An 11,732-nucleotide genomic window follows, 5' to 3' on the forward strand; every position below is an offset into this window, starting at 1 on the left:
AACAGTGCTTTGCACACAGTAAGCTCTCAATAAATACGATTGAATGAATGAATGAATGATAATTGTGGTATTTGAGCACTTACTGCCTGCCAGACACTGTACTAAGCGCTGGGGTGGATCCAAAGATTTATTACTCTGTTTATTTTACTTGTACATATTTACTACTCTACTATTCTATTTCTTTTCTTAATGATGTGCATCTAGCTTTCTTTCTATTTATTTTCATCATCACCAATCGTATTTATTGAGCGCTTACTGTGTGCAGAGCACTGTACTAAGTGCTTGGGAAGTACAAATTGGCAATTTTGATGACTTGACACCCGTCCACCGGTTTTCTTTTGTCGTCCGTCTCCCCCTCCTAGACCGTGAGCCCGTGGTTGGGTAGGGACCGTCCCTATACGTTGCCGACTTGTACTTCCCAAGCGCTTAGCCCAGTGCTCTGCACACAGTAAGCGCTCAATAAATACGATTGAATGAATGAATAAATAGTAAGTGCTTAACAGTAAGCGCTCAATAAATACGATTGAATGAATGAATGAATAGTAAGTGCTTAACAGTAAGTGCTCAATAAATATGAATGAATGAATAGTAAGTGCTTAATAAATGCCATTATTATTCTTATTATCATCCGTCCTCGTGGCTAGGAACAGGTGGGGACTGGCTAAAATCCCTCCCTGTCCCTCTCCTGGCTCAATCCCCGAGCTGGATTCTTGCCCAGGAATGTAACTAAAGCCTCTCCTGAGCCTCCTGAGTTTTTCTCCGGTGCCCCGGAGGCTCCAGACCAATTCTGGAAAAATTCCGCGGACTGATTTTCCCAGTGGGCTCAACCGTCTGCAGCGGGGATGTGCTTTGTGAGCCCATATGGGACAGAGACTGTATCCAACCTCATTCTCTTGTATCCCCCCCCCTTAGACTATAAGCTTGTTACGCGCAGGGAACGCGCCTGCTAATTCCTTTGTAGTACAGGGTGCTTAGTACAGGCTCCTGCACATAGTAAGCACTCAATAAATAACAATAATAATGGTATTTGTTCAGCGCTTACTATGTGCAAAGCACTGTTCTAATCGCTGGGGCGGATGCAATCAATCAATTGTATTTATTGAGCGCTTACTGTGTGCAGAGCACTGTACTAAGCGCTTGGGAAGTACCAGTTGGCAACAAATAGAGACAGTCCCTACCCAACAGTGGGCTCACAGTCTAAAAGGGGGAGACAGAGAACAAAACCAAACATACTAACAAAATAAAATAGAATGGATAGGTACAAGTAAAATAAATAAATAGAGTAATAAATATGTACAAACATATATACAGGTGCACCTGGAACCACCCAGAGCACAGTTCTGGTAAAAACGATTACCAGAACAATTGTTCCGAGATAAATCACTTCAAAGCGGACCCTTTTTTAAATTTTTCTTTCAGGGCTGCGGCTCGGGAAAGGCGCCGGAACGTCTAATCCAGGAGTAGGACCTGGGGTTTGTGGGGGCAGTGGCTAATCTGTGATCTTGCTGAGCGTCCCCTGTACAAATGAAAAATGGGGAGGGGAGAGTGCAGCTTCTGGTGAGCACAAGATAGTGAGCAGGTTATCCCACATGGGGCTCACAGTCTTAATCCCCATTTTACAGATGAGGGAACTGAGGCCCAGAGAAGTGAAGCGACTTGCCCAAAGTCACACAGCTGACAAGTGGCACAGCTGGGATTTGAACCCATGACGTCTGACTCCAAAGCCCGGGCTCTTTCCACTGAGCCACGCTGCTTCTCTCTGATAAATACCACTGATAGATCGATAATAATAATAATAACGATGGCATTTGTTCGTTCGTTCATTCATTCAATCGTATTTATTGAGCGCTTACTGTGTGCAGAGCACTGTACTAAAGCGCTTGGGAAGTACAAGTTGGCAACATAAGCACTTACTATGTGCCAAGCACTGGGTTCAAATCCCGGCTCCGCCACTTGTCAGCTGGGTGACTTTGGGCAAGTCACTTCACTTCTCTGGGCCTCAGTTCCCTCATCTGGAAAATGGGGATGAAGACTGTGAGCCCCACGTGGGACAACCTGATTACCGGGTATCCCCCCCGCAGCGCTTAGAACAGTGCTTTGCACACAGTAAGCGCTTAATAAATGCCATCATTATTATTATTAATCACCATCCTACCCCTGGTCATTAGGCTACCTGTCCCCCGAGACTGTAAATTATGTATTTATATTAATGCCTTCCCCCTTCTAGACTGTGATCTCCTCCTTCTAGACCGTGAGCCCACTGTTGGGTAGGGACCGTCTCTATATGTTGCCAACTTGTACTTCCCAAGCGCTTAGTACAGTGCTCTGCACAGAGGAAGCGCTCAATAAATACGATTGAATGAATGAATGAATGAATGAATGAATGCCTGTCTCCCTCTCTAGATTTCAAAGCTCACTGTGGGCAGAGAACCTTCTACCAACTCTGTTGTACTGTCCCAAGCATCTAGTTCTCTGCACCCGGTAAACGCTCAGTAAATAGCACTGATAGACTGCGTATAGGACAGATAATTCACCGCTTCATTGACCCCAGTCTCTCTCAGAACAGGACTGGTCTGTCCTGTCCCGTGGGTGCTACTCCGAAGGAAAACGTTCTCGTAAAAACCAAAAACGATCCCGAGTCGTGTGTCGGAAACAGCGTGGCCCAGTGGAAAGAATCCAGACCTGGGAGTTGGAGATTCTGGGTTCTAATCCCGGCTCTGCCTCAAGTGTGCTGTATGACCTTGGGCAAGTCACTTCCCTGAGCCTCAGTTTCCTCAACTGGGAAATGGGGATTCAATACTTGTCCTCCCTCCTACTTAGAGTGTGAGCCCCATGGGGGACAAGGACGGTGCCCAATCAATCAATCAATCGTATTTATTGAGCGCCTACTGGGTGCAGAGCATTGTACTAAGCGCTTGGAGCCCGCTGTTGGTAGGGACCGTCTCTATATGTTGCCAACTTGTACTTCCCAAGCGCTTAGTGCAGTGCTCTGCACACAGTAAACGCTCAATAAATACGATTGAATGAATGAATGAATTTTGCATCTACCCCAGCGCTTAGAACAATGTTTGATCCATAGTGAGCGCTTAACAAATAGTAATAATGACGGTATTCGTTAAGCGCTTACTATGTGCCGAGCACTGTTTTAAGCACTGGGATAGATGCAAGGTCATCAGGTTGACCCACGTGGGGCTCACATTCTTCATCCCCCTTTTACAGATGAGGGAACTGAGGCCCAGAGAATAATAATAATAATAATAATAATCTTGGTATTTGTTAAGCGCTTACTATGTGCAAAGCACTGTTCTAAGTGCTGGGGAGGTTACAAGGTGATCAGGTTGTCCCATGTGGGGCTCACAATCTTAATCCCCATTTTACAGATGAGGTAACTGAGGCCCAGAGAAGTGAAGTGACTTGCCCACAGTCACACAGCTGACCAGCAGCAGAGCCAGGATTTCAATCAATCAATCGTATTTATTGAGCGCTTACTGTGTGCAGAGCACTGTACTAAGCGCTTGGGAAGTACAAGTTGGCAACGTATAGACACGGTCCCTACCCAACAGCGGGTTCACAGTTTAGAAGGGGGAGATGGATAAAAAAACAAAACATATTAACAAAATAAAATAGAATATCAATCAATATTGAGCGCTTACTCTGTGCAGTGCACTGTACTAAGTGCTTGGGAAGTCCAAGTTGGCAACGTATAGAGACGGTCCCTACCCAACAGCGGGTTCACAGTCTAGAAGGGGGAGACGGATAAAAAAACAAAACATATTAACAGAATAAAATAACAGAATAAGTACAAATAAAATAAATAAATAAATGGAGTAACAAATATATACATACATATATACAGAAGAAGCAGCGTGGCTCAGTGGAAAAGAGCACAGGCTTTGGAGTCAGAGGTCATGGGTTCAAATCCCCACTCTGCCAATTGTCAGCTGTGTGACTTTGGGCAAGTCACTTCACTTCTCTGGGCCTCAGTTCCCTCATCTCGAAAATGGGGATGAAGACTGTGAGCCCCACATGGGACAACCTGATCACCTTGTATCCTCCCCAGCACTTAGAACAGTGCTTTGCACAGAGTAAGTGCTTAATAAATGCCATCATTATTGTATATGCAGGAGTATGGGGCTCACAGTCTAGACAAGGGGGGAGTAGGATTTAATCCCCGTTTTCCAGATGAGGGAACTGAGGCCCAGGGAAGCCCTACTGAGAGCTCACCTCCTCCAGGAGGCCTTTCCAGACTGAGCCCCTTCCTTCCTCTCCCCCTCATCCCCCTCTCCATCTCCCCCATCTTTCCTCCTTCCCTTCCCCACAGCACCTGTATATATGTATAGATGTTTGTACATACCTATTACTCTATTTATTTATCTTACTTGTCCATATCTATTCTATTTATTTTATTTTGTTAGTATGTTTGGTTTTGTTCTCTGTCTCCCCCTTCTAGCCTATGGGCCCGCTGTTGGGTAGGGACCGTCTCTATGTGTTGCCGACTTGTACTTCCCAAGCGCTTAGTCCAGTGCTCTGCACACAGCAAGTGCTCAATAAATACGATTGATTGATTGATTGACTTGCCCGAAGTCACCCAGCTGACAGTTGGCCGGGATTTGAGCCCATCCTCATCAATCGTATTTATTGAGCGCTTACTGTGTGCAGAGCACTGGACTAAGCGCTTGGGAAGGACAAATTGGCAACATAGAGAGACGGTCCCTACCCAACAGTGGGGTCACAGTCTAAAAGAGCCCATGACCTATATATGTATATATGGTTGTACATATTTATTACTCTATTTATTTATTTATTTATTTATTTTACTTGTACATTTCTATCCTTATTTTATTTTGTTGATATGTTTGGTTCTGTTCTCTGTCTCCCCCTTTCAGACTGTGAGCCCACTGTTGGGTAGGGACTGTCTCTGTGTGATGCCAATTTGTACTTCCCAAGCGCTTAGTACAGTGCTCTGCACATAGTAAGCGCTCAATAAATACGATTGATTGATTGATTGATTGATTGACCTCTGACTCCAAAGCCCGGGCTCTTCCCACTGAGCCACGCTGCTTCTTCTCCAGGGCCTTTGCTCGCCGCCGGCCACCTCGTCCTTTCCTGTCGCGCTGGCTGCGCCCACCTCCCCCGGCCCGCCAGGCCGCTTCCTTCCAGACAGGAAGGCTTCCTTGCCCATGAGGCTCCTTCCGCCCGGCCCGACTTAGCCGCCGTGGGCGTGCAGGATGGGGGGGATCTTTTCCAAGCGCCCAACTTCCCTCTCCCGCTTCCTCCTGGCGCCTCCGGCTAGTTCTGGTTCCCTCTGTGGCTCCATCTCCCCGCTTCCCCTGGGGCCGGGGGTGGGGGAGCGTAGGTGCTTCTGAGAATTTGGGGGGTCAGGGGGGATCTCCCGGGCCTCCATCCGCCGTCGCCGCCCTGCCTGACTCATTCCCTGGAGAAGAGGCCTGAGAAATCAATCAATCAATCAATCAATCGTATTTATTGAGCGCTTACTGTGTGCGGAGCACTGGACCAAGCGCTTGGGAAGTCCAAGCTGGCAACATATAGAGACGGTCCCTACCCAACAGTGGGCTCACAGTATATATGTTTGTACATATTTATTACTCTATTTATTTCTTTTACTCGTACATATCTATTCTGTTTATTTTATTTTGTTAGTATGTTTGGTTTTGTTCTCTGTCTCCCCCTTTTAGACTGTGAGCCCACTGTTGGGTTAGGGACTGTCTCTGTATGTTGCCAACGTGTACATATTTATTACTCTATTATTTTATTTATTTATTTATTTTACTTGTACATATCTATTCTATTTATTTTATTTTGTTAGTATGTTTGGTTTTGTTCTCTGTCTCCCCCTTTTAGACTGTGAGCCCACTGTTGGGTTAGGGACTGTCTCTGTATGTTGCCAACTTGTACATATTTATTACTCTATTTATTTATTTATTTATTCATTTTACTTGTACATATCTATTCTATTTTATTTTGTTAGTATGTTTGGTTTTGTTCTGTCTCCCCCTTTTAGACTGTGAGCCCACTGTTGGGTTAGGGACTGTCTCTGTATGTTGCCAACTTGTACATATTTATTACTCTATTATTTTATTTACTTATTTATTTTACTTGTGCATATCTGTTCTATTTATTTTATTTTGTTAGTATGTTTGGTTTTGTTCTCTGTCTCCCCCTTTTAGACTGTGAGCTCACTGTTGGGTAGGGACTGTCTCTGTATGTTGCCGACTTGTACTTCCCAAGCGCTTAGTACAGTGCTCTGCATACAGTAAGCGCTCAATAAATACGATTGATGATGATGATGATGATTCCCTGGAGAAGAGACCTGAGAAATCAATCAATCAATCAATCAATCGTATTTATTGAGCGCTTACTGTGTGCAGAGCACTGGACCAAGCGCTTGGGAAGTCCAAGCTGGCAACATATAGAGACGGTCCCTACCCAACAGTGGGCTCACAGTATATATGTTTGTACATATTTATTACTCTATTTATTTATTTTACTTGTACATATCTATTCTATTTATTTTATTTTGTTAGTATGTTTGGTTTTGTTCTCCGTCTCCCCCTTTTAGACTGTGAGCTCACTGTTGGGTAGGGACTGTCTCTGTATGTTGCCGACTTGTACTTCCCAAGTGCTTAGTACAGTGCTCTGCACACAGTAAGCGCTCAATAAATACGATTGATGATGATGATGATGATTCCCTGGAGAAGAGGCCTGAGAAATCAATCAATCAATCGTATTTATTGAGCGCTTACTGTGTGCAGAGCACTGGACTAAGCGCTTGGGAAGTCCAAGCTGGCAACATATAGAGATGTTCCCTACCCAACAGTGGGCTAACAGTATATATGTTTGTACATATTTATTACTCTATTTATTTTACTTGTACATCTCTATTCTATTTATTTTATTTTGTTAGTATGTTTGGTTTTGTTCTCTGTCTCCCCCTTTTAGACTGTGAGCCCGCTGTTGGGTAGGGACTTGTCTCTATATGTTGCCGACTTGTACTTCCCAAGCGCTTAGTACAGTGCTCTGCACACAGTAAGCGCTCAATAAGTACGATTGATGATGATGATGATGATAAAAGAGAAAGAGATCCAGGGTCCCTGCTGGCTGGCTGGAGGCCGGGGTGGGTGAGGAGAGAGAGCGGGAGGGCCTAGAATAATAATAATAATAATAATATTAACAATAATAATAATAGTAAATAATGATGATGATGATGATGATGGTATTTGTGACTGAGCTGGGACAATAATAATAATAATGAGAGGGAGCAGGAGGGCCTAGAATAATAATAATAATAATAATAATAATGATGATGATGATGATGATGATGGTATTTGTGACTGAGCTGGGAGTTCTAACCCCATTTCCAGCTGTCCTCTGGCGAGTCACCTGCATGCCCCCCCACCCCCCAAACCCTTTTCTTGCCTCAGTTTCCCCAGTTGTTCAATGAGGAGGCTCATAACTGCTTCCCCCTCCCCACTGTGGGGTTCAGGAAGTGAGTAGAAGCAGGATGCTCCCAAACAGTCAGTCGACCAGTGGTATTAATTGAGCACTTACTGTGGGCAAGGCGGAGTACTAAGCATTTGGGAGAGTAATAATAATAATAATGGCATTTATTAAGCCCTTACGGTTTGCAAAGCACTGTTCTCAGCTCTGGGGAGGTTACAAGGTGATTAGGTTGTCCCACGTCTTAATCCCGATTTTCCAGATGAGGGAACTGAGGCCCAGAGAAGTGAAGTGACTTGCCCAAAGTCACACAGCTGACAATTGGCGACCTCTGACTCCAAAGCCCGGGCTTTTTATTCATTCATTCATTCATTCACTCGTATTTATTGAGCGCTTACTGTGTGCAGAGCACTGGACTAAGCGCTTGGGAAGTACAAGTTGGCAACATGGAGCCACGTTGCTTCTACAGTTCAATAGGTAATTGAACTGTAATTGATAATTGCATCAATAATTGATAATTGGCTCAATAATTGGTGGGCACGTTCCCTGCCCACAAGGAGCTTACAGTCTCTCAGACTGTGAGCTCCATGTGGGACAGACACCTGATTTCATTTGTACCCACCCCATTGCTTAGAACTGTATTTGAAACGTAGTAAGCACTTAACAAATACCATCATTTTATCTATTTTCTTTATTTCACGGAGGATCTCCTTGGGGGTAAGGCTAGAAAAATGGACCTTGTCTCCTCTCTGTTCCAGGGTCTCCAGCCCAGAGGGCCACCCGAGGCGGAAATGTCCACGGACGGCCTATCAAGCAAAGCCCTGAAGGTGAGAATCTCCTCCCCCTTCTCATCCTTTCCCTCATTCGTTCAGTTGTATTTATTGAGCGCTTACTGGGTGCAGAGCACTGTACTAAGCGCTGGAGGGGGGTCCGCCCCAAGCCCCGGGCTCCCTCATGTACTTCCCCCTGACTGTGAGCCCACTGTTGGGTAGGGACCGTCTCTAGATGTTGCCAACATGTACTTCCCAAGCGCCTAGTACAGTGCTCTGCGCACAGTAAGCGCTCAATAAATAGGATTGATTGATTGAAGATCGTAATAATGACTTGGCTCTGGACTGAGCACTTACCAGGGGCCAAGCACCGTGCCCAGTCTGAGGGGAGATACAAGACGGTCGAGGCAGACCCGGTCCCCATCCTACAAAGGGCTCCCAGTCGGAGAAGGTGGGAGAGGAGATAGCTTAGCCCCATTTTATAAGTGAGAAAACTGAGGCCCAGAGAGGCCAAGTGACTTGCTTACGGTCATGCAGCTGACAGATGGCACAACTGGGATGATTTCCTGGGTCTCCTGGACTCTCAGGCCTTTGCTCTTTCCATTAGACTATGCTTTTTATTCATTCATTCATTCAGTCGTATTTATTGAGCGCTTACTGTGTGCTATCTCTATATGTTACCAACTTGTACTTCCCAAGCGCTTAGTACAGTGCTCTGCACACAGTAAGCGCTCAATAAATACGATTGATGATGATGATGATCTGTAAAATGGGGATTAATTAAGACTGTGAGCCCCCTGCCATGGGACAACCTGATCACCTTGTAACCTCCCCAGCGCTTAGAACAGTGCTTTGCACAGAGTAAGCACTTAGAGAAGCAGCGTGGCTCAGCGGAAAGATCCCGGGCTTTGGAGTCAGAGGTCATGGGTTCAAATCCCTGCTCCGCCAATTGTCAGCTGTGTGACTTTTGACTTCTCTGGGCCTCAGTGACCTCATCTGTAAAATGGGGATTAATTAAGACTGTGAGCCCCCCCGCCATGGGACAACCTGATCACCTTGTAACCTCCCCAGTGCTTAGAACAGTGCTTTGCACAGAGTAAGTGCTTAGAGAAGCAGCGTGGCTCAGCGGAAAGATCCCGGGCTTTGGAGTCAGAGGTCATGGGTTCAAATCCCTGCTCCGCCAATTGTCAGCTGTGTGACTTTTGACTTCTCTGGACCTCAGTGACCTCATCTGTAAAATGGGGATTAATTAAGACTGTGAGCCCCCCGTGGGACAACCTGATCACCTTGTAACCTCCCCAGCGCTTAGAAAAGTGCTTTGCACAGAATAAGCGCTTAGAGAAGCAGCGTGGCTCAGCGGAAAGATCCTGGGCTTTGGAGTCAGAGGTCATGGGTTCAAATCCTGGCTCTGCCAATTGTCAGCTGTGTGACTTTGGGCAAGTCACTTAACTTCTCTGTGCCTCAGTTACCCATTATTACCCATTACTACCCATATTACCCATTATTACCCATTACCCAAATCCCCATTATTATTATTATTATTATTATTATTATTATAGAGAAGCAGCGTGGCAGAGAAGCAGCATGGCTCAGTGGAAAAGAGCGCAGGCTTTGGAGTCAGAGGTCATGGGTTCAAATCCCAGCTCTGCCAATTGTCAAGCTGTGTGACTTTGGGCAAGTCACTTCTCTGTGCCTCAGTTACCTCATCTGTAAAATGGGGATGAAGACTGTGAGCCCCCTGTGGGACAACCTGATCACCTTGTAACCCCCTCAGCGCTTAGACCAGTGCTTTGCACAGAGTAAGCGCTTAATAAATACCATTATTATTATGGGTTCAAATCCCCGCTCTGCCAATTGTCAGCTGTGTGACTTTGACTTCTCTGGGCCTCAGCGACCTCATCTGTAAAATGGGGATGAATTAAGACTGTGAGCCCCCCCGCCACGGGACAACCCGATCACCTTGTAACCTCCCCAGCGCTTGGAACGGTGCCTTGCACAGAGCAAGCGGTTCCTAAACGCCGTCGTCATTATTCTTATTATCCTTATTATTCCCCCCCGCTGATGCCGGGCTCTCCTCCTCGTCGTCCGCCGGCCGGGGCCGGGCAGATCAAGCGGGAGCTGGGCGAGAACACCCCGCACCTGTCGGACGAGGAGCTGATGGGGCTGTCGGTGCGCGAGCTGAACCACCACCTGCGGGGGCTGTCCAAGGAGGAGGTGGCCCGGCTGAAGCAGCGGCGCCGCACGCTGAAGAACCGCGGCTACGCCGCCAGCTGCCGGGTCAAGCGCGTCTGCCAGAAGGAGGAGTTGCAGAAGCAGAAGACGGAGCTGGAGCGCGAGGTGGACAAGTTGGCCCGCGAGAACGCAGCCATGCGGCTGGAGCTCGACGCCCTGCGGGGCAAGTACGAGGCCCTGCAGGGCTTCGCCCGCTCCGTGGCCGCCCACGGCCCCGCCACCAAGGTGGCCCCGGCTAGCGTCATCACCATCGTCAAGTCCGCCAACCCGGCCGCCTGCTCCTAGTCCCGCCCCTCCTCCGCCGCCCCCAAGTCCTCCCGCTCCCACCGCCCCACCTCCGCTCCCCTCGCCCTCCACGGACCGGGGGTCCCCACCCCTGACCGTCACACCGGTTGTTTCGGGGGTCGGGGCCTTGTGGTCCCCTCCCCAGCCACAGAAATGGAGAGGTCGGTGACCGCACCTCCTCTTCCTCCCATCCCGCCCCGCTTCTGAAAGCAGGTGTTGGCTCCCGCCTCCCTCCCGGGCCCCCCCCGGCCTATTTATGAAGATGGTGAGGAGGAGGTCTTGGTCTGGTCCACCTCTGCCGTCATCCTCTGGGGGTGGGCCCGTGAATTTGGTGGGGATGAGTGGCCCTCTCTCTCCCCGCCTCACGGAAGGAGGCTGAAGCCCGGTTGATGGTCAGATTGGGGGTGACTAGTCCCCCTCCACGCCCCTTCCGTGTCCTCAACCCTCAGGAGAGAGAGAGCAGCATGGTGGCCCGTCAGCCGGCCCAATACCGCCCTCGCACTCCATTCCCTTGGGTCGACAAGAGAGGAGGGTGGAGACGGAGATAGAGAAGGAGCGGACGGGGAGGGGGGGCAGCTCCGGCCAAAGAGGGGAGAGGGAAGACACCCCCATGATCACCCCCACTCCCCAGAAAGCTGAGGATGGGCCACCTTTCAGGACATCCACAAGCCAGACCAAGCCCAGGACTCCCCAGCCGGCAGGGGATGGCGACCCCCCTGCCGACCCCCTCCCTCCGCTCCCCAGCCCCGGTGGGGGTGGAAAGAGCTCGGGCTTTGGAGTCAGAGGTCACGGGTTCTAATCCCGGCTCCGCCAACTGTCAGCCGTGTGACTTGGGGCAAGTCACTTCACTGGGCCTCAGTTAGGGGATGAAGACGGTAAGCCCCCCCCTCGTGGGACAACCTGATCACCTTGTAACCTCCCCAGCGCTTAGGACGGTGCTTTGCACAGAGTAAGCGCTTAATAAATGCCATCATTAGTGTTATTGTT

The 11,732-nt window shown here is 48.3% G+C and overlaps 1 protein-coding gene across 1 annotated transcript in view; it reads left to right on the top strand.

Moving 5' to 3' along the window:
- MAFF (MAF bZIP transcription factor F) overlaps positions 1 to 11,529 on the top strand; it is a 31,477-nt gene extending 19,948 nt beyond the window's left edge. The window contains exons 2-3 of the mRNA XM_038756648.1: positions 8,217 to 8,285; positions 10,335 to 11,529. Coding sequence (XP_038612576.1) covers positions 8,250 to 8,285; positions 10,335 to 10,745 — 447 coding nt within the window. The 5' untranslated portion in view covers positions 8,217 to 8,249 and the 3' untranslated portion in view covers positions 10,746 to 11,529. The remainder of the gene's footprint in view (positions 1 to 8,216; positions 8,286 to 10,334) is intronic.
- Positions 11,530 to 11,732: the final 203 nt, after the last annotated feature.

This window comes from Tachyglossus aculeatus, chromosome 14 (assembly GCF_015852505.1).
Source record: "Tachyglossus aculeatus isolate mTacAcu1 chromosome 14, mTacAcu1.pri, whole genome shotgun sequence".
NCBI lineage: Eukaryota > Metazoa > Chordata > Mammalia > Monotremata > Tachyglossidae > Tachyglossus > Tachyglossus aculeatus.